General features: G+C 44.8%; 1 protein-coding gene across 12 annotated transcripts in view; it reads left to right on the plus strand.

The window, feature by feature from the left end:
• Positions 1–532: 532 nt before the first annotated feature.
• Positions 533–24,255, plus strand: part of SEC16B (SEC16 homolog B, endoplasmic reticulum export factor) — a 55,401-nt gene continuing 31,678 nt past the window's right edge. For 2 of the 12 annotated variants that reach the window (XM_045452792.1, XM_045452801.1), the window contains exons 1-9: positions 533–858; positions 14,119–14,256; positions 14,631–15,095; positions 17,445–17,798; positions 19,618–19,730; positions 20,495–20,585; positions 21,327–21,435; positions 22,809–22,953; positions 23,850–24,001. In XM_045452792.1, coding sequence (XP_045308748.1) covers positions 17,503–17,798; positions 19,618–19,730; positions 20,495–20,585; positions 21,327–21,435; positions 22,809–22,953; positions 23,850–24,001 — 906 coding nt within the window. In that variant the 5' untranslated portion in view covers positions 533–858; positions 14,119–14,256; positions 14,631–15,095; positions 17,445–17,502. Of the gene's footprint in view, positions 859–8,323; positions 8,355–10,011; positions 14,257–14,630; positions 15,096–15,453; positions 16,134–17,444; positions 17,799–19,617; positions 19,731–20,487; positions 20,586–21,326; positions 21,436–22,808; positions 22,954–23,849; positions 24,002–24,255 lie in introns of those variants that run through there. The other 10 variants (XM_045452800.1, XM_045452798.1, XM_045452802.1 and 7 more) reach the window with 8 other exon arrangements.

Below are 24,255 nucleotides of genomic sequence, written 5' to 3' on the forward strand. Positions count from 1 at the left end.
CTCATCCATTGCCCATGCAAATTCTCTCCCTCAAGCAAAGGAAATGTTTTAACTGCCTGGTATGTGTCTTTTATATACTTTTATCTATGCAGATACACAAATACTCATATAATTATATATTATATATATATATATATATATATATATATATATATATATATATAAGGTCCTGGGAAGGGAGATTCAGTGATAGCATATGGGATAATATCATCTCAAAGATGTCATAACAACCCAAAATGGGATAATATATACTTTTTTTTGCTTGGTTAAAATGCCATAGAAACCCTTCCAAGTCAACTGCTGTATCTCTAACTTATTTGTTACTAGATATCCTAATAGACCATGACATAAGTGTTTCATAATATATTCAACCATTTCCCTATTGATGAGCATTCACTTTTTCATTTTTTTGAAATGAAATTCACTTCACTCCAAGCTCATGATGTTTAAATGAACTAAACTCTATAATACTGATTCTAAGTCTCTAAATTTTACTTTTTCAGTCTCTAATCCTGATTTTTTTTTTTTTGTCTGTGATGAACTCGCTTTCACGAGTGTTTAGAAAGTCAACCTAATATTTAGACGCACGAAGGAGGACGTGCACTTTCTTTCTCTGATTTCAGGTAGTGGCGTCTTTTACTAAGACCTTCTCAATATGGTGGTCAGATCATGTTTCCAGCCTCAGGATCTACATAGAAAATCATTCCGTTGGGAAACTGCTGCTGAAGCAGAAAGGTTCTGGGCGGCTGACGTGGCATCAGTTCACACTGTCTGCCAGCTGTGAGTAAGAGCAGGCTGTCTTGATGGGATATGGCAGAAGCAGCAACAGCAGCCGCTCCTGGTTTAGGGGCAAGAGATGTAAGTACTTATTTTCACCATTAACCAAACCAAACTCAAAGTGAAGAATGCTAAGGGGGAATACAATTCCCACGAGAGACTCTTCCGGCAGATTCATTTGAGAAGCATTTGGTCTCAACCAGAGTAGAAAGGCATCAAGCTGGCACATGGTTTTCAGCAAAATGAAGAACCTCACAGGGTCTTGTCTTACAAAACAAACTTCAACTGTGGCTAACGCTGCTTTCAAACTCCTTAAAGTGCCTGCATACTGCCGTAGGGGCTGTCCCCTGTGGGATGGCATGCATTGCTAATGTGCAAAGAGAACATGGGATTTCAACTTGCATAAAAATTTTAGGCAGGTTTGATTGTGGGGAGATGGAAGGAGCCCTCAGCAGTTACAGTGTTTGGGGCAGAGAAGGGAGCCTGTTAAATATTTTAAGGAGGATTCAGGTTGGTTAGGGCTGACTTGGACGCAATGTGGAAACTTCTGTTCTCAAGCTCTATAGATGACTTGGGGTGGGGTGTCTGCCAACCCAATGACAAATGAAACCCTGGCATGGACCCCTTAGCAAGAAGTGGCTCTACAGTTGCTGTTCCCAAGGCTTCCACCCTGGAAGGCGTGTCCAGAGTCTCTGGTATTTGCAGAGTTCATAAACCATGTGTTTATGGGTTGGTGATTTTTTTTTTTCTTTCTGTTCTGTTGAGACCTTTTACTCTGACGTTTATCTCTGCATGACCTCTGCATATCTCACAGATGACCAACAGCGATCCACCCTGAGTGTGGCTAACTGACTAACACAGTTTTGCTTGTCACCTCTCTGCTAGGGATATCTAAGTGAACTATGTGAAAGAGGTTCCTGGCCCTGCGGAGTTTGCTGCCCAGCAGGAGAAACAGATGTTAGGAGAGGACAAAAGAATAGTGGGTGGGGAGTCAGGAGACCTGGAATCGGGTCCTGGCCTCGATCCCAATTAACCATATGGCACTCTGGGCTTCAGTTTGTGTACTATAAAATGAGTGGGCTGGAAAGGATAACTTCTTCAGTAACTGATTCCTCACCTAGTGTGAGTTTTCCCTTGCTGAACAGATTTTCACACGGCCTTAAATTTGCTCCACATCTAATTTGGGAACAGGGCTGGGAGGGCCTTTATTTATGAAACAGGCCTCACTTATCACCAACCAGGCTTTATCAGATTGTGATTGTTATGTAGTAGAAACTTGAAGGAGCCTCCTGGATGGGCCCACTTACAATGTGATATTGGTAGGAGGAAAGGTTGCTTCCAAGAAAGAAGTCCTAAAGGTAGCAATTCCATACAGATTCATTTTAAATATCTGAGTTTCTATTTTCAAATGGTTATTGATCGGGACCAGTTACCTTTTCAACTGCTGCTGATCTTTGAGGGGGAAAAGACACAAAAGCCTGACACGAAGGAAAACGAAAACTGCTTGAAATAGGTTTGATTCACAGGCTACAGCTTGAAAGAAATTAAACTGAGTGAAAAATAAGCCAGGCTGTGGTTTCAAATAAAATAGAAAAAATACCATTAAAAAAAAGAAGAAAGAAAAAAATAGAAAATATCCACCATTGGTGACTATGCAGTGCATCCTTGGCTTCCTGAAATCTATCACCATCAGCTCAGTCAGTTTTGGCCTTGGAAATTGTGGGAGTTTCATTAACATGTTTTAATAGAATGATGGATAACATCAATTTCTTTTTTTAAAAAATCAATTTCTTTGATATAATTAGTATGCATACTCCCCCCCCCCCCCCCCGCCCCCATCAGCTTTGCCTAGCCTCACTCACAAAATTAGCCACATGGTCATTCTTATGTCCCTCACTGCCCTCTCTCTCCTCAATGGTGTAAGTATACTTCCTGACCCCTGAGTAATCCCTTCTCTTGGGCTATGAACTCCATACCCATTGGCCTCCTGGGGGACCACATCCATCAGTCATTCCCTTTATTACCCCATCTCTTCTGTCTCTTGTCTAATTGGCTTTCCACTATAGTGTCTCCCATTTTATACCAACCATCCAACCAATCAGCCCAGTGAACAACCCCTCAGGGTTTCTCCTCACCGTCTACCCTTTTCAGACCATTCTGCCCACCCTATGGAATCCAGGGAATGCTTTCAAGTTCTTATAGAACTTGATCTCTTACTGCATTTTTTCTCTTTACCTCTTCCTCTTTCTTGACATGCCATCCTTCCTTGATTTTCTTGATGCTGTTCTAACTTATATCTTCTCAGTCCACACGGACTTCTTTTTCTCTGATTTTACGTTAAGTTATTATTATTATTATTATTATTATTATTATTATTATTTGAAATCTGTGCTCTTCCTCAACAATCTCATCCACATCCATGATTTTAATTATGACTTGGGTGCTGATAACACCTAAATCAAAGCACATACAAATCTTTAGGAAAGAAGCAACATACGAACAAACAAATCTCACCCACCACAAATGTGAGTTCCTGCAGACTTCTCTCAGGAGCTCCTGACTCATTCACTGCCTGAAACACCTCGAGGACATTGTCCGGCAGGCAGCTCCACTTGCCATGGCCACCTCAACTTTCCTTTCCACACAAAACCTGCTTCTTCCAGTTAAATACATTTCAGTCTTCATCAGGGACATCACCAAGCCAGAGCTGTGTAAATTCAACTAACCTCTAAAATTCATTTATTCTGCTTCCTCATTCTCTCTCGAATCTGACACCCACCCCTGCTCACACATGCCTTTCCACCAGCGCTTTAGTTTGGCTTGCATGGACTTTAAAAAGAAGGATGTTGGCAACTACCTCTTAAGGCTCACCCTGCCTTCAGTCTGGCGCTCCCCAAACCATTCTTTACATTGTGACTTGTGTGATTTTTTTAAAATGCTCCTCATAGTATTCAGCAAAAAATCCCAGACCTTCATGACTCATTCCCAGCTTGGCCATACGGACTCCTTTCTCCCATTTTCCTGAATAGGCATTACCCTCTAGTCCGACTGAATATGGTGGGTCACCAGAGCCTGCCCAGCTGAACATCCCCTCCATGTCCTTGTACCTACTGATTCCTCTTCTGGAACCACCCACATGCCCCAATTCACCCTGTTAAGTGCTAATTATCCATTAAGGTTCCGTGAATGTTTCTATCTCAGGAAGCCTTGCCTGAGTTGGCTGTCTCTCCCAGATCATATAATAACTTTTGTAACAATTATCATATTTTATTAAAGTGATTAATTTACTTTATTTGCCTTTTCAGTTGACGGTAGAAATCTAAGAAATAGAATTGTGTCTTATTTCTGTATCCCTAATGCCTACAACAGCATGAGGCACATAATTGTTCTTCAGTAAACTATTATTGAATGAATGAATGGTGGACAGTTGGCTGTCTGTGGCTTTAAGCTGATATTCTATTATCTCAGTCAACTCAATGGGAAACACATTTCTTTCTCAGTAGTCCAAGTGTAAGTTTGGGGAGGATGCTTCTTGGATGTGTCCCTGGGCATGTGCTAATTGCTGAATTAATCACTGTAGCCAGGGAGCTGCAAGACTCTTACTATCTAGGTATGAATTTTGTTCATTGTTAGAGAGAGGGATATGGTCAGTCCCATACATGCTATGTAAACTGATAGAGGCAGGGAAGTTCATCACAGAAAAACTGATGATTTATTACCAGAAGCCAGAGGATAGGATGCTCGGCAGGTACAGCCCATGTTCGCCATATTGTGTGCAGACAGTCTAGGTATTGGGGAGAGCTGGGGCTACACTTTGCTCCATGTGGCTGGCTGAGGCAGCTAAGAGAGTCTCTTCAGTCTCAGCTCGTATCACTGCTGTCTTAGTCTGCTCCACCATTAGATGGTGGATTATAAACATATGGGTGGGTTATGAACAATGGGAAATTATTCCTCACAGTTTTGGAGGCTGGGAAAACTAAGATCAAGGTGCTGGCAGATTCAGTGTCCGGTGAGGGTCTGTTTCCTGGTTCATAGGCGACCTGGGTCCTCTGAGTCTTTGTGTGCACTGTCTTCACATGGCAGAAGGGGCCAGGGAGCTCTCTGGGGCTTCTTTTAGAAGAATTCTAATCCCATTCAAGAGAGCTTTATCCTGTGGCCTAATCACCTCCAAGGCTCTACCTCCTAATACCATCTCACTGGGGATTAGATTTCAACATACGAATTTTGGGAAGACACAGGCATAGTCCTCAGCAACTTATTTTTGTATTCTAGGCTCCAACCACACGGCACATAAGACCCACTGATGATATGCTGAAGACACAGGCCCTCCTTTGTCTCGGAGCCATTTTAATATCCCTCCTTCTGTGGGGAACACATCCTCTCTTGCTCTCCTTCCCCTACTTCCAGGCTAATGTACTCAGTTTCTCACCCATTTCCTGGTTATTAAATAGGAGCAGGGACTCTTTTGGGTTCCTTTGGCCTAGTCCTTCTGTTTTATTAGAGAAACTATGTAGAGTCAGCTGATATAGGAGAAAGCGTTTTTATTACAATAAATAATGAACTCGTATTTGTCTCACATATTATTTGTTGAATGATGGAAATAATTATTTTCACTCTAGGGGTAAGGCTATATACTCCAGTCAGTTTCATTTAATGACATCATTCATTCAACAAATGCCACGGGGACCAGCATGAGGTCATGGTGTCGTACTGTCAATGTCATGGTGTTTGCATCTTTAGTGAGAAAGGAAATATTCTCAGGAAGCTTGTACGGAAACTACATCACAGAAACAATGTCGGGAAAGGCAGTAAGTATTTACTCAGCATGCCAAGACTCTCTAATGCTCATTTATGGGATCCTCCCAGAAAATAATGAACTTTGGCCATCTCCCTTGTGATACCTGCAGACATTTATGCTTAGAAAAGAAACTTCTCCATCATCTTGACATGCCCTTCAATGCCCTCCAGAAACTGAAGTTTGAACTTTGTTTTTTGGCATCATAAGTGGCTCCTCTGGAAATTGCCCTGATGTGCTAAATTGAGCATTAGAACAGCACTCCTGGGGATCTTTGCTATATCTGCAGTCACTTATTCCAAACTGAGAGAACAGGGACATGAGCGCCACCAAAATACGTGTGTGCACTCACGCTCTGTACAGGCAGAGGCTATTTCTGTCCATGGAACAGTGGGCAGAGGAGGAGAACCAGCAAAGTGTTATGCACCTTTGCTGACTAACAAATGGGACGAGGAGAAAATACAGGAATTAATCTTTGAGTTCTTATTTTTATGACTATATCTATAACAGGTTGAATGAACCTATTTACACGGATAGATAGCTTTGAAGATTGCAATCATTGTATTTCCATAGAATAGATTTCTGAATAATTGCATTTTTGTGTTAAATATGTCACAAGGCTGTTCCTAACCAGAATGCTTTTCATTTAAAAAATGTTTATTTGTTTATTTAGAGAGAGAGCGTGAGCAAGAATGAGCAGGGGAGGGGAAGAGAGGGAGGGAGAGACAGAATCCCAAGCAGAGGCTCTGCTCTCTCAGTGCAAATGTGGGCCTCGAACCCACAAACCATGAGATCATAACCTGGGCCGAAATCAAGAGTTGGATTCTTGACCAACTGAGCCACCCAGGCGCCCTCTAACCAGTATGCTTCCCCGAGCAAAACTTTGACTAGAAGTCCTGTGGTTGATTTTCCTCCACTTGATGATGTGCTCACACTATGTGAGTTTGGTGAGATCTCCTACACTTTCTGGTTTTGCTTTTATTGTCCTCAAACCAACAGACTCTCTACTGATGCCACTGGGTAATGAAAACAATGAACCAAAGATGGGCATCTCTGGGGAAAACACGTTATGAATGTAATGGATAATTACGGTGAGAGAGAGAGGGAGGAATACAAATAGAAACCAATAGTCTCAGATTCGATTCTAAGCCAATAATAAAGAACAGTTAAGATAAAAAACTAAATATGAACTGCAGTAATGAAGACTCAGTAAGAACATATACCCTGAAGAGCGTAGAGACTAACTCTACTGCTGTGCTCTCTGAAACAATGACATTAACAACAAGCATTTGTTGAACGCTTCATACATGTAGGTGCTGCGCTAAGTGCTTTTCCTAGATCATGCGTGTATTTATTCATCAAATATTAATTGAACACCTATGACATACAATGGGCTGTGCATTATCTCATTTAGTCCGCCACAACCTTGTGAAGATATCTATTATTATGCAATCATTTAACAAATGAGGATGCTTAGCCTGAGAGGTTAAGTAATTGGCTTGACGTCTTCCAGCGAGTCATGGAGGTTTTGGGACTCAAACCCAACTCTGACCACAAAGCCTGGGCTCTTGACTGCACCATAGTCACAAGCATGGCATGTCACACCTTTAACAAATGTAAGGAACCTGGAAAAGGGAAAGGCAAAGATCTTTTGAAAACCCACTTCCCCCTTTAACAATCACTTTGGTGTCTGTCCATAGTTCATTTCATTTCATGCACATTACAGCCCTGTGATGTACTTTCTAGACTTCATTTTAAAGATGAGGAAACTGGGTCTCCTAGATAATCAGTGATTTTTCCCCCCCTGAGACACATGGCTGGGAACTGGCATAATTAAACCTAAATCCAAATTTCAATTCCTATTTTCTTTCCACTGGGCCTTTGCTACTCAAAATGATTGAGGGAAGGAAATTTAATCAGGAAACATCAGTGGGACTGGGGCTGTGTAACCTGGAGGGGAAAAGGGGGCTGAGCGGCATGACTGCTTTCCCTGGTTCAAAGAGTTCAAAGGAGAGTTTGAATCACACATGTGTGTTCTACATCAGGAAGGGCATCTTGACTCTAAAATATTGGGGTGTGTTTCCATAAGGAGCCTGAGGACCCACCTTCATTGGAGAGCCAACTCTTCCTGCCCCAGGTAAACCGAGAGAGTCGCAGAACTCCTGGGCACCCTATAGAGTCTTATGTGGTAGAGAATCTGAATCCAGCCACGGAGCTTGGCGGGGCCAAGGGTCTGCGCTGTGAGTGAGGACTTGGATACTGCTTCACCTGCAGGGATGGATGCTTTCTAGAGATTCTTTCCAGCTCATCAGTGTGTGTCTGGATGTCTGTTCTTGTTCAGAATGTGTCTCTCAAACGTTTCCAGTAAATGGCAGGGAGCGATCTTGGGGTGCAGGGCATGTGCATGGAAATGTGTGAGCGTGCGTGCATGTGTCTATTTGTCCTACTGCAAGTGTGAAATTTCTTTGGAGTCTCATGCTTCATAGTAAAAAGTAATACAAATGTGAGTTTTATTCCTTGATATTCAATAATACAATATTTGTATTTGCTCAAACTTAAAATACACTTTATTTTATTAAAACATCTTTTTAATGTTTATTTATTTTTGAGAGAGAGAGACAGCGTGAGCGAGGGAGGTACAGAGAGAGAGAGGGAGACACAGAATCCGAAGCAGCCTCCAGGCTCCGAGCTGTCAGCACAGAGCCAGACGTGGGGCTCGAGCCCACGAACTGTGAAATCGTGATCTGAGCTGAAGTTGGATGCAACTGACTGAGCCACCCAGGTGCCTCTAAGATATATTTTAAAATGGCTTATAACTTAAAATTGGTGCTTATCCTGTGGCATCCTGCACCATCGCTGGGGCTGCAGTACTGTGCTGCGGTGTGAGAAGCACTGGGCTGTACATTGTTGAAGTTTCTAATTCTGATGATCTTGCTTTAACTCATTCCTTTTGTCCTATGCAGTATTTGACATCATTTCTCTATTTTCCCCTGATCTCCTGGCTCAATGGGGGGGGGGGGGAGGCATTGGATTAAGAACCTGTAGATTTCCCAGTGGTAATAGATACTCAATTAATCCCTTACTAATGATTTGTGCATAACAGTTCCTAGGCACTTTACAGCATTTCCAGGAAAATAACATTTATTGAGCATTTACTATACGCCAAACATTTTGTAGGTTTTAATCTCATCAAACCCTTATAATACCTCTGTGAGATAGCTTCTGTTATTATCCCCGTCTCACAGATGTTGAAAAGGAGACAGAATAACTTGCCGAGTTCACGCAGCCAGGAGGTAGGGGAGCTGGAGCTGAGATTCACTTCTCAGACAGGCTTGTTATTCTGGGGTCACCGGAATAAGTTGTCCTACTCCTCTGGGGAATTCGGGTCCTGTTAGCCTTGCTGGCTCGGAGAACACCCTGAGCGTATTACAGCCCTTTCTTCTCGTTAGTGGCTGAGTGAGTCACCTCAGCCTGTTGGCACTTGGTGTGAGGTCAGCAGTCACAGATCCATCTGCCCCCTGGGATTGGGGGCATCAACAAAACGGGGTGGAGGGTTGGAGAGAGGGGAAGGTGGACCACCCCCGCCAGCCCAGGCTCATAGGGAAGAATGGAGTCATTCTTTTTCTTGAGTGATGTACTTCTTGGCTCTTGGCAGCGGAGGTGGATGTAGGGGGGGGCCAGTTTGCAGGCAGCCGGGCAGGTGGCATTTAAAGGAGCTCTTGTACACGGTGTTCCTCGCTCCTGTAGGGAATCTGCTTTGTGCCCAAACCTTCACTTCCCTTGTGGTAAGAGCAACAGCAACAGTCCCGGGGTTGGCAGGTGGCTCATGGTGCCCGTGCCAGGCTAATTGTCCCTGGCCTTCGGACCACGCTTTCCTGGCACGCGGCCTTCCTGGTAACTGGAACTGCTGACTGGCACGTGCTGTGCTGAAGGAAGGGGTCAAAGCCTTGGCAGCCAATGACCGGCCGCGGCCACGAGGCCCACATCTCCAAGGCTGGCTCCAGGCGGTAGCTTTGCTGCAGTCAGGGGGCTGCTCTGTGTCCAACCTTCGCCCCTGGACTCATTCTTAGAGTCACAACCAGGAGATGCCTGCAAGGAGAGCCTCGGCGTCTCAGATGTTGTTGGGGATGCAGGTGTGGACATTATCCAGTTATTCCCGCTGTTACGAAGAGGGTTTTTTGTTTGTTTTTATTATTGTGATTTAATGTTCTTTTTTTTTTTTTTTTTTTTTCCCACCTCCCCCTTGGAGCACGTCTCTTAAGCATCTGCAGGGACCTCATTTTAACAAGGCGTGCAGATGATTGGCATCGGTTTCTGTCTCCTTTTGTGTCCCACATGCTATCCCTTTAACCACTCTCTGGTCAGTCCCCTTAACTCACTGCCTCAACGTTCTCTTTTCCTTTCTCTAGAAAGCCTGTCTCAGAGTTTAGTCCTCTATTCAGGAGGTGGAAACTACTGGGTGGAATCTGACGGTTAGACTACTGCTGCTGTCGGTTTAAGGTGTCCACTCATATACAAAGAAACTCTTGACTGAGCTCGTGTCATGTGTCAGGCACCATGCTAGGCACGTGGATTGTCACGTGGAATGGAGCCCAGCTGGTCAGTGTGCCCGTGGAGCTTCAGGTCTAATGACAGCTGCATTTCCAATGTGCTTGTTCCTCTGAGCCCATGTCCCTGTTAAAGCCCACTCCCACTTTCCACACTGGCTGATGCAAACCCTCCTAATGTTTCTCGAGTCTGTTACCAAATCCTCCCTGATCTCCAGCCAATGGAACTTGGCAGTCCATTCCACAGAGAATTCTCCATATCTGGTGCCTTTATGCACAAGCCTCTCCCCATGTGTGCCCATCTCCACCCCCCTATCCCTTTCTCAAGGAAGAGGTGTCCTTCCTCCTAGCGAGTTCACTTTGAGTTCCTATACTCTGGATCCCATATGAGCAGCCTCTTTGGGGATTTATTCCTTTAGAAAGCGTGTTTCCTTTCTCTGTCTCTATGGGAATCAGCATATAACTCTCTTTGGTCTTGTCCACACTACAACAGCTCTTCAGAGCTGAGTGCCCACAGCAGCCCCAGCTTTTGCCCCTTTTCTTCGCATCCAGTCTTCTACATACACTGATTTGACTTTCAGTCTCCTTTTTCTTACTCTCCACTCTCTGTATGAGTGACTTCTGTGTCGAATACCTCACTCCCTTGACCAGAGTTCTATCGAAGTTGGCCGTGTTATGATCATCAAATCTCCTGGTTAAATCCACTGATGCCAAGAACACTTCCGCCTGTTGCCTTTTTCCACATTTCCCTGAAGTTTGGCATTGTCGACCGCTCTCCTACTTTTGAAGCCATCCCCTCCCCTGGCTCCTGAGACACCATCTACTCCTGGCTGTCTGCCTACCATTCTGACCCTCCTTATTCTTCCTCATGGGCTCCTTTTCTGTATCCAGCTGTGGGGGGTTGGTGTTCCTCAGAGCTCCTTTCTAGGACCTGTCTTCTAATTCTAAGCATTTTTAAGGCAATACTACCCATGCCTATGGCTTCAATCACCATGTCTCCCTCCTCAGACCTCTCTCTTGAGCTCTAGACTCTAGTTCTTGACCACTGATTACCTCTGCCCACGGGCCCCTCAGTTAGCAAGTCCGACACTGAAGTCATCATCTCCTTACCAAGCTGGCTCCTCTTCCAAGATTATTATCCCCCCAAAAACGACAGTGTGGTCCCCTCTCTATGGCCTAGAAACTTGGAATCGTCCTTTACTTCTCTTTCTTCATTTCATATATTCAACAGAGTATCATTTCATGTCGGTTCTAGTTTATAAATATAAATACATGTATATGTATATATATTATATTTCTCTCCTCTTCTCCATGTTTGGATGTCTACTGCTCCACTGGACTGAAAGCTTCTATAGGGCAGGGATTATATATTATTTATCTTTATCTCCTATGAATATGACAATGCTGAACATATAGTGGATGTTTAATAAACATTTGTGTAGTGAATGAATGACTTCTGGAATTTTCTTTCCAGAAGAGAAGACTGAGCACAGTTAACCAAACTTGGACACTGCCCCATTTTAGCGTAACTGTTGCATAGGGGTGCATAATTGTTGCTGACATTACAATGACACATGTGGGCATAGCACTGATTAAAAATAACGTTAGTTGATTTTTTTCCTTAAAAATAACATGTTTATTGTAGAAAAGTTAGAAGAGAAAAAGAAGACCATCCACAATTCCATTATCCAGACAAACAGTTACTGTTAATCTGTTGACATAGGACCTCTCAGTTTGTTTTCTAAATTTTCACTTTGAGTAAAGAAATTGGGTCAAGCCTGAGGCATGTCTCAGCCACTGAGTTGTCCCGTGCAAGAGTAAGCAGTAATTAAATCATAGTGTACACAGCTTCGTGGCAAATCTGACCTGGATCTAGGTGGGTGTTCACATCCATCAGCACTAATCTGGAGGGTAGAGATTAACAGCATTATTAGCAGTGATGATACTTTTGTTAGATGTCAAACCAGGGTAGTTATTCCTGTGAAAAGCAAGATTTTCATCAGTGGTCTGGCATTTGGAATGGGGAACAGAGACTGGGAAAGGAAATTCACATAAATTAGCAAGCAGCCCGGGCTCCAATTCCAGTGGATAGTAGGAATGAAGAGCAGGAATCAGACATGAGGACAGGACACGTGGGGAAGGGATAATGTGAAATCTGTAGCTGTTCCAGCATGAGGAAGACTACGGGATGATGCAAGGGCGTTGCCAAGGACTTGGGGTGTCAGGACTAATTTTAGCCCACCTCCTGGTGGGGACGAGATGCTAATGTACTGTCGAGCTGGACAAATCTGGTTAGAAACCAGGAGGAATTGAGCAGCCAGGTTGAGAGACTTAGTAACTGTAGATATGTGGGGCTGGTAAAAGCAGGGATTGGTAAATCCCAAACCTTTGGAGCGGTGAGATCTATTTCGTTCTATGATCTATTTCATTCTATGACCCATATAGCTGTTATATGCCATATGTCGATATAAAATAATTAAAGCTAATTAAAATTAATTTTGGTTGGTGAGTGTTTGAAGAGTTTCATAATAACTCTTGAGATAATTAGAGATGCATTGGGATGTCACAAAAGGAGCATTTGGAATAACTGGGCTAGATGTTTAAACCAGAGATGTGCAATGAAAGCTAGTAACAGAATGATAATTCTGTAGTTGGAAGAACACTGAATCAGGAAGGAGGACTTGGGGGCTGTTCTCCGTATGCTGTTAAACTGGCTCTCTGAAATCAACAGCAACCACCTTGCTTTGTAGCATTTGGGGGTTTCTGTGTAAAATTTCCCACCAGGGTGGATTCCAGATTACCAACGGTTTAACTACTGGCTCACACAATTCCTGAATATTTAAGAATCAGCTCTTGGAAGCCTGGTGCAAGGGAACTCCCAACAGACCATTGTCATCCTGACCGAGCGTCCAGTTAGCTTTGTGGTCTTGGGTAAATCAGTTCACTTCTTAGGATCTTAGTTTTATTATCAGTAAAGTGAAGTCACTAAAACAACCTCAAGGTCCCTTCCAGAGTTAGCATTCCAGTAATGTAGCTGGTGTTAAAGGTAGGACTACCATCGTGTCATAAGCCAAAAGAGTTACATCAGATTTTCATGAATGCTATTGTGATGTGCTGGAACACATAATTTGATACCTGGGTGTGTGTCATAATCAAACCTCTTCCGCTTCCTGCTGTTAATGTGTATGTCCTTCGCTAGTATTTCTTTTTAGGAGGGTTAAAAATGGCAGTACAGCCAACAGCTCACCAGTGGGAGTAAGAAACCATTACCAAGGTCAGAGAATTCTACACCCAGGCCCTAGGAGTTGGCAGTTCGTTGGCAGGCCCTAGGAGTCGGCTGAGGGTCTGAGACAAAATCGTATAGTTTAGGGACATTGCCTTATCTGACCATGAGATCCACCCAGGTGGTCTTCCCTAGACTAACAACAGGAGAGGTTAACCTGCTCTTGCTTTTTGAAGTCAAGGCCTGTGTCTTTCATAGTTAAGTGTCTCAAGTCCTGGTACATAACAGGGCCCCAGTAAGTATTTGTTGAAAGAAAGAATAAGTGATTTGAGGCTTTTAGAACAAATTCTGAATTTTTAAAAGTTTTTCCCCAGCTTTATTGAGACGTAATTGAAATACAACACTATGTAACCTTAAGGTGTATAGCATGATGATTTGCTGAATTTTAAAATAGTAATTCGCAAGTGGACGTAAGCTTCTCCGTGTCTGCCTGAAGAAATGCATTTTTTTTTTAATTTTTTTTTTCAACGTTTATTTATTTTTGGGACAGAGAGAGACAGAGCATGAACGGGGGAGGGGCAGAGAGAGAGGGAGACACAGAATCGGAAACAGGCTCCAGGCTCTGAGCCATCAGCCCAGAGCCCGACGCGGGGCTCGAACTCACGGACTGCAAGATCGTGACCTGGCTGAAGTCGGACGCTTAACCGACTGTGCCACCCAGGCGCCCCAAGAAATGCATTTTTTAAAGACAAAAAATTGTTTTCTTTTTGTAATAGAAAACTGACCGGTGCCTTCAGTTCGATACATTTTCCTTCCATCGGACAACACAAGTGATTACACAAGCAGAACCCGACAGGGAGAAACATGAATGAGAAAAACCCAAACCAGACAAACCAGCTGTTTACTACCCACCAGTGAGTGTCTGCCTGCCTCAACCAGTGGAATTAGCTTATTTTTTTCATTTAAAAATTTTGTTTTTTAATTTTGGAGAGAGAGTGAGAGACCACGAGTGGGAGAGGAAGAGAGAGAGAATCGTAAACAGGTTCCACGCTCAGCACAGAGCCCAACGTGGGGCTCCACCCCACAGCCCTGGGATCGTGGCCTGAGTCAAAATCAAGACTCGACACTCAACTGACTGAGCCACCCAGGTGCCCCAGCTCATGTGTTTTGAAAGGAAAAGATCATACTCATTGATAAAGCATATATATTTCTCTATCAGGTGCCACTTTACTAACATTTAATCCTCACAGTGACTCCCACAAGCTAAGTATGGTTATTTCCCTTTTAGAGAGGAAGAAACTGAGACTCCGAGAGGTTGAGCATTAGGGCCGACAGTCAATGCCCCAAAGGTGGTGCTCTTCTCACAGGCCAGGAGGCCTCAGGCTTTCTGGATTTCCTCTCCCTGCTTTCTCGGTTCCTTGTTTGCTCTGGGATTTGGATGTAAGTGAATCTGGCTCAGCCCATGACCAGGCAAACAGAAGCACCAGCCTCCGACAGGGTTCCGAGCAAATACGCCAAGTCAGGCCTGTCCCAGGCTGGGATATCCGGGCTGTACTTTGCCCTAGTGAATCAGCTCCATGGAGGCCAGGCAGTTGCAACAGATAACTGACTGGCTGTAGGTCTGAAGGCCAGGTAAGTCTTGGTAGATGTGGCGCCTGGACTTTGACATTCTCCAAGAGGAGAGAGACACTTGCGGGCCTGGAGAGAGCTGAAGGAAGCCACGCTGACGGAAGGGGGGAAGCCGTCTGAGCAGGTGTGTGGGGATGCTCGCTCCCTTGCTTTCTTTCTCTTGGCTCAGCTGTACTGTCAGAATGGGAAAGTCAATATCACCCTTGCTGGGGCCAGGAGGGTCACTTTTGTGAATGTGGAAGTGTGGCTTGTCACTGGAGATGTGATGCCTTCACTTTGAGAACCTTGGGTGCCTTTCATTTGGATTCCTTTTTTTTTTTTTTTAATGTTTATTTTATTTTTGAGAAAGAGAGAGCGTGAGCAGGGGAGGGGCAGAAAGAGAGGGAGGGAGACACAGAATCCCAAGCAGGCTCCAGGCTCTGAGCTGTCAGCACAGAGCCTGACGCAGGGTTCGAACCCACGAACTGTGAGATCATGACCTGAGTCAAAGTCAGATGCCCAACTGACTGAGCCACCCAGGCGCCCCTCATTTGGTGTCCATAATTATAACCTGAGGTCTAACCTATGGGAGTTGATATCTCAATAATAGAATGATGTGATTTCAGTGAAGAGATTGGGTTTTGTGCCTTCGTGGTTGGAGAAGGGCTGTCTAGTGAAAATATCTGGGGACAAGACAGGCAAAAGAGGCTTTCCTCTTGTTGAGTTTACTTGTGTCCAAATAGTATTGAGTTCTATAGACTTTCAGGGAGGACACAGGTGCCCTTTCACTGTGTCAGGACACTTGGATTTTGCTGGGATTTTTTGGAAAAAGTTTTCATCGCACCTGCCTGTTTTCAAGGGAGGGGGCTGACACTTTAGGAAGGAAGGTGGGAGTTTTTCTGAGCTGTGATAGATCTGAGGTGGAAAGCACTTCTGTGCCTTGCTCTTCTGGTATGTTCTGCTTACAGCTCTTGGCTCAGAGCTGTGGACCCTGGCTCCATGGCATTCAAGCAGAGTGATATCTTGATTTCAACATATACCCTTTGACCTTTTGTTCCGATATGATTTTTTTTTTTTTATATTAGGCTGGGAGTTTCAGGAGTGGGAGCAAATTAACCATATTTGATCCAAGTCTTTCAACCTAAAACAGTTCCCAGGAGAGAAAAAATGAGGTCTGATTGAGGTAATATATCCTCCTGCCAGAAGAGAATCCCCAATCACCAGTAAGGGCTGACACATGCTTTCTCTTTGGAGGCAGCTGGATACAGGTTCTTCTCCGTGACACGGGGTGGAGGAACTTGGAAGGCAATATGTCTTCAGAGCTATTTCTCATTTTGAAGGATAAGTTGGGAAAATTAGTTTGATGCTAGGAGACCTCCAGATTTAAAAGTCTCCAGCCAGGAAGATTACTGAGACATGGATTTCTGGCTTGCCATGAAAGCAATCCCAAACTTATCTCCCTTAGAGGAAGGGCAGGCAGGGCCATATCCTAGGGCCCAGTTCTTCTAAGAGGTTAATTTAAGGATTCAGAAAAGATGTCTCTTGAGATCCATTTAAGCTTCTTTTTGTTTAGGAAATGTCTGCATCCATTCATACTGCCCTAATGTTATCTCTGATATCAAACACTAGCTACTTGTTTCATTGAACAATTACTATATACGAGGCAGTGTGTTGGGTACTTTTCATAAGTTGTCACTGACTCTGACAGTCACCCTGCAAATGAGTCGTTATGGTCCCCATTCCATTTCTCAAGGAAACTGAAGCTTGAAAAAAATGAACTAGCTAATAGGTGGCAGAGTTAGGATTTAAACTCTGGCCTGTCTCTATGCGCACTCATTTCTCTGATAGCAGGGGACCTCCACGGTAATTGTTGAATGAATAATTGCTGGTGGGGATAAATGAACAAACATGTATTTAGTTGGGATACTTTGATGATGTTTTGGAGCTTTATCTATGACTGTTCTCTGTCTCTCCTGCCTCTTACACCTCTTGTTGCTCCAAATATTCTTTTTAATTTTTATTTTTTAATTATTTAAAAAAAAATTTTTTTAACGTTTTTATTTATTTTTGGGACAGAGAGAGACAGAGCATGAACGGGGGAGGGGCAGAGAGAGAGGGAGACACAGAATCGGAAACAGGCTCCAGGCTCTGAGCCATCAGCCCAGAGCCCGACGCGGGGCTCGAACTCACGGACCGCAAGATCGTGACCTGAGCTGAAGTCGGACGCCCAACCGACTGAGCCACCCAGGCGCCCCTCTTTTTAATTTTTAAAGCAACATCAGTATAATTGTCTAGCCTGTTATTTATTTCATGTGTCTGCTTGAGATTTTTCCCCAGATATCTCTATATCACTGCCCAGGTGTTTTGTTTCAGATAAAAGATTTTGAGGACTGTAGATGCTTTATTCAGAAAACCTAATCAATCATCATGTTTGGATATAAGCCTAAAATGATGTTTTTTTTTTTTTGTTTTTTTTTTTTTTTTTGGTCTGCAGGAACAGAAAATAATTACATAACTGAATAAAAACACGAGGGAAATTCTGAGGGTCAAGGATGGAATTTTGGGCTCCTCAGTGGCCACCTCAGCCATGGGGGAGGCCCACAGCACCATCAAAGGATCCAGACCGAGGGCTTCAGAGAGATGGAAACCATCGGCCTGTTCCTCGCTCTTGGTACAATGGAGAGAGGTACCATCAGTGGCAAGACACGCACAGGAGCCCCCAGCCGCAGCAGGACCCCAGGACAGACCACCAGCAGCCCCATTATGCATCCAGGCCTGGAGAAAGGCGTCAGCCTGTTTTGGGAGTTGACTATTATGAAGGTGGTTATCCTCGTCAGTTGTATTCAAGGTATGGCTCTCACGCTTGGAGTTCACCCAGCTCTCCTACGTGCTTCTCAGTAGATCGTTCTCTTCCTTCTTCCTTTTCCTTTTACTCTTCCTCTTTTTCTTCTTTTTCCTTCTCCACCCTATTACATTGACTTAGCCAAACACTTTCCCCTCCCAAATTGGGTTTAGGTAACTGGAAATAGTATTTCCCTCCTTTTTGTTCTCTGGTGGGGCTTCTTTTTTTTTTTTTTTTTTTTAATTTTTTTTTTTTCAACGTTTATTTATTTTTGGGACAGGGGCAGAGGGGAGGGGCAGAGAGAGAGGGAGACACAGAATCAGAAACAGGCTCCAGGCTCTGAGCCATCAGCCCAGAGCCTGACGTGGGGCTCGAACTCACGGACCACGAGATCGTGACCTGGCTGAAGTCGGACGCTTAACCGACTGCGCCACCCAGGCGCCCCATGGTGGGGCTTCTTAAAGAGGCAATCACAGCGTGACTGGGTGTTTGGGCCAGGGCAGAAAGTAGAAAGAATGGTGGATTCAAGATAGCAGATGAGACCCTTTGACTCGGGGACGGCAAAAGGCAATATTGGTAGATTATGGAAAAGTTTGTCTTAGAGTTCCTTGTAAAAACGTCTCAGTGTTGTTTGCACTGACGCCACCAGCACCAAGAAGAGACTCAGTGCCTAGAACAGTACTCAGGGTGTGACTGGCATACAGAAAAAATATGCATGGGATGAGTAAATGGGAACATTTTAAAAAATGAAATTGACCTGAGAGAAAGCAGGTAGAAGCTTGTAGTCTCCAAGTTCAGAATGAAGAGGTCCCCGTGAGATAATGCTAGGAGATTCTGGAATTCCTGTTCGTGAATCCTGATTGATAACATAGGATTTAATATTTTATGGGATATTGGAAGTCATGTATGTTTTACTTCAGCTTTTCCAGGTGGAGTGATATTTACCTGCCTACAGATTTTGGGTTGAAATTATGACGATTACTGTAAGCCTTTGCTCCATGAAATATTAAAGAATTATTAGTTAATAAAAAGACTAACAATGTGACATTCTTTCCTCAATCTGTTTTGTATTGTTGACTTCTCAAAGAAGGTATGTCGAGGACAGAGGCAATGAAAGCAGTCAGATTTAAGGGAGTCCAATGTGACTTCATCTCATTTCCATCTGTAATATGCATGGGACTTACAATGGCGTGTTGGGTACCTACACAGTCATCTCAGGAAAGGATATTCTTTTTTTTTTTAAAGCATATTTCTTTATTTTGAGAGAGAGAGAAAGAGACAGAGACAGATATATAGAGGGACAGAGAGAGAGAGAGAGAGAGAGAGAACACATGGGGGAGGGGTGGAGAGAGAGAGGGAGAGAAAGAGAATCCCAAGCAGGCTCCACACTGACAGCACAGAGCCTGACATGGGGCTCGAACTCAGGAACCGTGAGGTTGTGACCCAAGCAAAAATCAAGAGTCAGAGGCTTAACTGACTGAGCCACCCAGGTGCCCCAGGAAGGGGTATTCTAAGATAATTTCAGGGCAGGGTTTTCTAAAATAACATCACGTATTGTTGGATGTATGTATTTGAGGAGCAGGGGAAATCAAAGAGAATGAGACACTTGATTTTGCTCTAAAAATCCCAGCCTTGTTCTGAAATAAAGGCCCTCCTCCTGCTGATTCTGGATCTTGTGTTTATAGGATCTAGAATTAACTGCAATTTTAAAGCGGGTTCTAGACTGAGGTCACAGATTTGTCCTCTGAAGTTATTTAGTTTGTCAAGTCCTCCATTGGTTTCTCTTTTTACCATCCTTGAATGACTGACCTTTGTGATATTTTAGGCCAGGCATTGAGGATCCGTATCAGAGCTATCATTCTCCAACCCTGAGGGAAGAATATGCTTATGGAGATTATTACTACCACAGACCCCCGCAGCAGCTACAGGAAGAAAGAGGTATGGAATAATCTCTGAAGAGCCTTTGGGGTGGTGCAGCTGATCTGGTAGACGTGCTCAGAGCCTTGTCTTGGCCATCCTACTTGGCTGAGGTAGAACCCCTGTCCTCACCCACTTCTTCCTTGGCCAGATGAGGCCACAGCAAAGACACTACTGCTAGATGTCTTGAGGGGAAGAGACAGAAAGGAGTCATTTTCCTTTGTATGTATCAGTGATAGCCCTGAAACTATCATTATGTTACCAGTATTATGGCTAGTTCGTACTTCGTCCACATTTTTTCCTCCACTCCTTGTTACAGCCAAGATTACAGTCTCTGACCAAGTAACAGTGAAGCCAGTTCTTAACAATGAAGTTGTCAAGTGTGTGGCTGGGCTGTGATGAGTCTGATCGTCATTTACCTTGAGGGTGGCAGATATGCACCCACAGGAATTTATACTCTGCCAATACTGAGGTTTTAGGTATGTGTCGATGGCAGCTTCTGACCTGCCTGCAAAGAGAAATCTGTTTCAAAACTGAAAACGCGCACACATGATCCCCATGATTATACAATTGTATGGAGCCAAGGTGGTTGATTCAGGAAGGACTGAGGAGCGTTCTGTTGACTCCCATTGTTAGCGCTCACGTCTCAATTTTATTCAATTTGGCAAACATGTTTTTATATCTCTGGTGCTCCGGTAACTCAGCCTCACAGCTCGCTGCTGTCTTCCTAAACTTTTAGGAATGGGAAGTGACCTGTCTTGATCTTGTTTTCTCTGAGGGTGCAGTGCCAAGGCGAGAGAGTCCTTATATGTGGCAGGAAGATCACCGAGATCAAAAGTACCTCAGTGAGCATCATCACCAAAACCAGAATAGTCTGTAAGTGTGAAAGGAGAGGCCAGCTCAACACGATCCAGCCAAACTCACACTATGTTAGGCAAGTCTATGGAATCGGGTGCTCGTCTCTGTCTCCAGAACCCCCGTCTGCTTCTACTCTGGCCACAGGGTTGTGGGAGTAGCCCAGGGTGGCCCAGGCCAGCTGTCAGTGGAGTCTTAATTCTGAGAGGCAGCTCCCAAACTTGGGGTCAGCTGAGTCCTGTGAGGTTACTTGAGGTCCACCCTACACGAGAGCCTGGATTCCTTATTGGCCTCAGAACAGATGTGGCTTGGCCGAAGTTTGCAAAATCGGGTCCTGCCCGAGGCTGGGCTGTTTCTCCTCTGCCCACTCCTGTGCGCGGAGAATGGGTAGCCCCTGGGAAGGAGTGAGCAGAGAAGAGCATTTTACACAAACACCTGTTCTGGTGTCCTTCGGCCTGGTGCCTTGACCGTGTCTGACCAACTCACCAACCAGCTGCTCTGATTTGAGTCCTTGCAGGGTGTCAGGCTGCAGAGACCAGCCCTTCTCCACAGCGTTTGGGTTACTTCCAGTAACTGCCCTGTGGAACCCAGGAGCTCCCGTTTCTCTGGTATTGATAGATTGGGGTGGCCGAGGGAGGACAATGCCCTTCCCTATGGCACACAGGCCACCTGACACTGCCCACGCTCTGCAGCAGAAGTCTGCAGCTCACTCTGGCTGGCTTGCCTAGGACCCCCCTCACCTGCTCCTGTGATTTTCTGTAGATCCAAGAGTCGGAACTCTCATAAAGACAGTCCTGCTTCTAACACTAGGCCGGAGAGGCCTGGGGACCTGTTTCCGGAGAGTCTGCTAACGGGAACCCAGAAGAATGAGGTAATCTGAAGGGACACGGGGGCTGGTGGACTGTGACAGTGCATCATACCAGACAATGAAATAGGGGCAGGGCAGGGCCCTTGGGAGTGGGGGTGGCCAGTGGCCAGAGGTCTGAGCGGTGACATCGTCCCCTCTCTATGGAGCCTCCACTCATACCTCCTCCTTTCCTTGCCTTCCTGGGGCCCTGATCTGGCCCTTTGGCATGTGTGTGTGTGTGTGTGTGTGTGTGTGTGTGTGTGTGTGTGTGGCTGGATCAGGAAATGTCACCCAGGTCACTCTGAGGTGCTGGCAAAGAGGAGAGGGTGTCACCGGTACCCCAGTGGACTGGCAATTTGGTTTACCCAGCAAGTGGGGAGTTGCTAGACTCTCTGAATTCCGGTCTGAAAAGCAGAGCTTGAAACCTCTCTTGACTCTGCCAGTGCTCGCTTCTGAAATCTTACTGCCTATACCAGCTGGGCCACACAATGGCTTTCTTATATATTTTAAAAATAAACCTTTAATTTTAGAATAATTATAGATTTTTGGAAAAGTTGCAAAGATACTGCAGAGACAAGCTATTGATTTTTGACAGTCTTATATCAATTTTGTTTCCACGATTAGATATGTATGATTTTTGAGAACATTTTCTCCTGTATACCTAAGGCTTAACAGTGCAGGGTACAGACTATGCGATATATGCCCATGGTATCATCAGAGAGCCCAAATCATTTGTCCAAGGTCACAGCAGCTAGGTATCGATAAAACTGGGATTTGAAGATTTATTTTTTTTAATTTTATTTCTTTCTTTATTTTTTAAAGATTTTTTTTTAACGTTTATTTATTTTTGAGACAGAGAGAGACAGAGCATGAACGGGGGAGGGTCAGAGAGAGAGGGAGACACAGAATCTGAAACAGGCTCCAGGCTCTGAGCTGTCAGCACAGAGCCCAACGCGGGGCTCGAACTCACAGACCGCGAGATCGTGACCTGAGCCGAAGTCGGACGCTTAACCAACCGAGCCACCCAGGCGCCCCTATTTTTTTATTTTTAAGTAATCTCGACACTGTGCAGAGTGCGGCTTGAACTCACAACCCCAAGATCAGGAGTCTTATGCTCTACCAACTGAACCAGCCAGGCGTCCCGACAAAACTGAGATTTGAATTCAGGTCCTGTGGCCTCAGGGCCTACACTCTTCCCACTAGGCCTTAATTCATTTTTTTTAGCCAACACCTGTCAATTAAATGATCACTTTTTTTTTTTTCTTTCAACACATCCACATGTGGTGTATTTATTTGAAAGTTTCAGTTTTGTTGCTTTGAAGGAACACTCTAGAGGACCATTTCTCTGAAAGTGCTTCTGATCCTTCCTGTGTGTTTTTATTATCTTTAACTTCCAGCCATCGCTGGCCAATGAGTCCAGCCTTCTCCGGCAGCATGAGTCTGGTCTCAGCTCTAGCGCCTACGAGCTCAGTCAGTACATGGGAGCTGACTTGGAGCCCTACGATCCCGTGGCGTCGGCAGCTTGGAGTCCAATTCAGGCTGGTGGGTACTGCCATGATCTAAGCAACTGGTTGAGTCTTGTGAGAAGAGGGCTGGGTGACAACCGCTTGGAAAGTCACCCTTCCCCTGCACTTCCAAGAGTGGACTGCGGCTGCCCCGTTTACTTGTGTAGTTTCTCCTGGGCAGAGAGGCCACTGTGGCTCCATTTCTCACCTTTTCTCTTGTACTGGAGATTGCATCATAGCTGATTCTTGGAAGGGAACCCGGCTTGTAGGCGTCAGGATCAGGCTGGGAGGGGAGGCGCCCAGATGTACTTTTGTATAACAGGTGAAGAAAGCGAAGGCAAGAGTCAGTTTGGTAAAGCAAGGGCAGGCCAGAAAGCATAGTTGCTTTGTCTGGATGTAGGATACATGTCATGAGTATTCGACTATGAGAGCCAGAGTCCCCAGCCTCTCACCATCGCTGGGAGTCTGGGCCTGGTGTTTTGCCATTTGGACCAAACCAGCAGATTCTCACATTATATTCTGACATTCTGAGAGGCTTAAATCTGACTTGTAGCATGGGCTTCTTCTTCTTCTTCTTCTTCTTTTTTTTTAAGTAAATGTTTATTCATTTTTGAAAGAGAGAGTGTGAGTAGGGAGGGGCAGAGAGAGAGAGAGAGGGAGACAGAGGATCCAAAGCAGGCTCTGTGCTGACAGCAGACAGCTTTATGCAGGGCTTGAACTCATGACCTATGAGATCATGACCTGAGCTGAAGTCAGATGCTCAACCGACTGAGCCACCCAGATGCCCCCGCCTGGGCTTCTTCCAATTATGTCACCTGCCCTGAGTCTTATCCTGGCCCAGGTGGAATTTGGAGAGAAATATGTTGGTGGTGTACTTCTAAAGAAAAGCAGCAGCAGTAATGCTAACAGTGTCCACCTGTGTCTGTCGGTCAGAGGATGTCTCAGCAGCTGGTCCCAAGGCACCCATGAAGTTCTACATCTCTCATGTGCCTGTGAGCTTTGGGCCAGGAGGTCAGCTGGTGTGCGTGGGTCCCAGCTCTCCCAGTGATGGACAGACGGCCCTTGTTGAACTGCACAGCATGGAGGTAAACGAGATTCTGTGTCCCGGAAACCTGGCATTCTGCCTTCTGCTTTCCTTGACCTGAGTCTGGACATCTCCAGAAATGGGATGCCCTTGTGGGGAACTGAATCAGGCATTCCGTGGTTTGGGGTATGTTTTGTGAAAGAAAGGTAGGGATCTTCTCTCAAAGGAGTGATGCTAGATTTGTGTTTTTCCTGAGATGCTATTGGCTCATTTTCGACAACTGGAGAACTCACTTTTGTCCTCCTGTGTTCTCCA

Source organism: Leopardus geoffroyi, chromosome C3 (genome assembly GCF_018350155.1).
Source record: "Leopardus geoffroyi isolate Oge1 chromosome C3, O.geoffroyi_Oge1_pat1.0, whole genome shotgun sequence".
NCBI lineage: Eukaryota > Metazoa > Chordata > Mammalia > Carnivora > Felidae > Leopardus > Leopardus geoffroyi.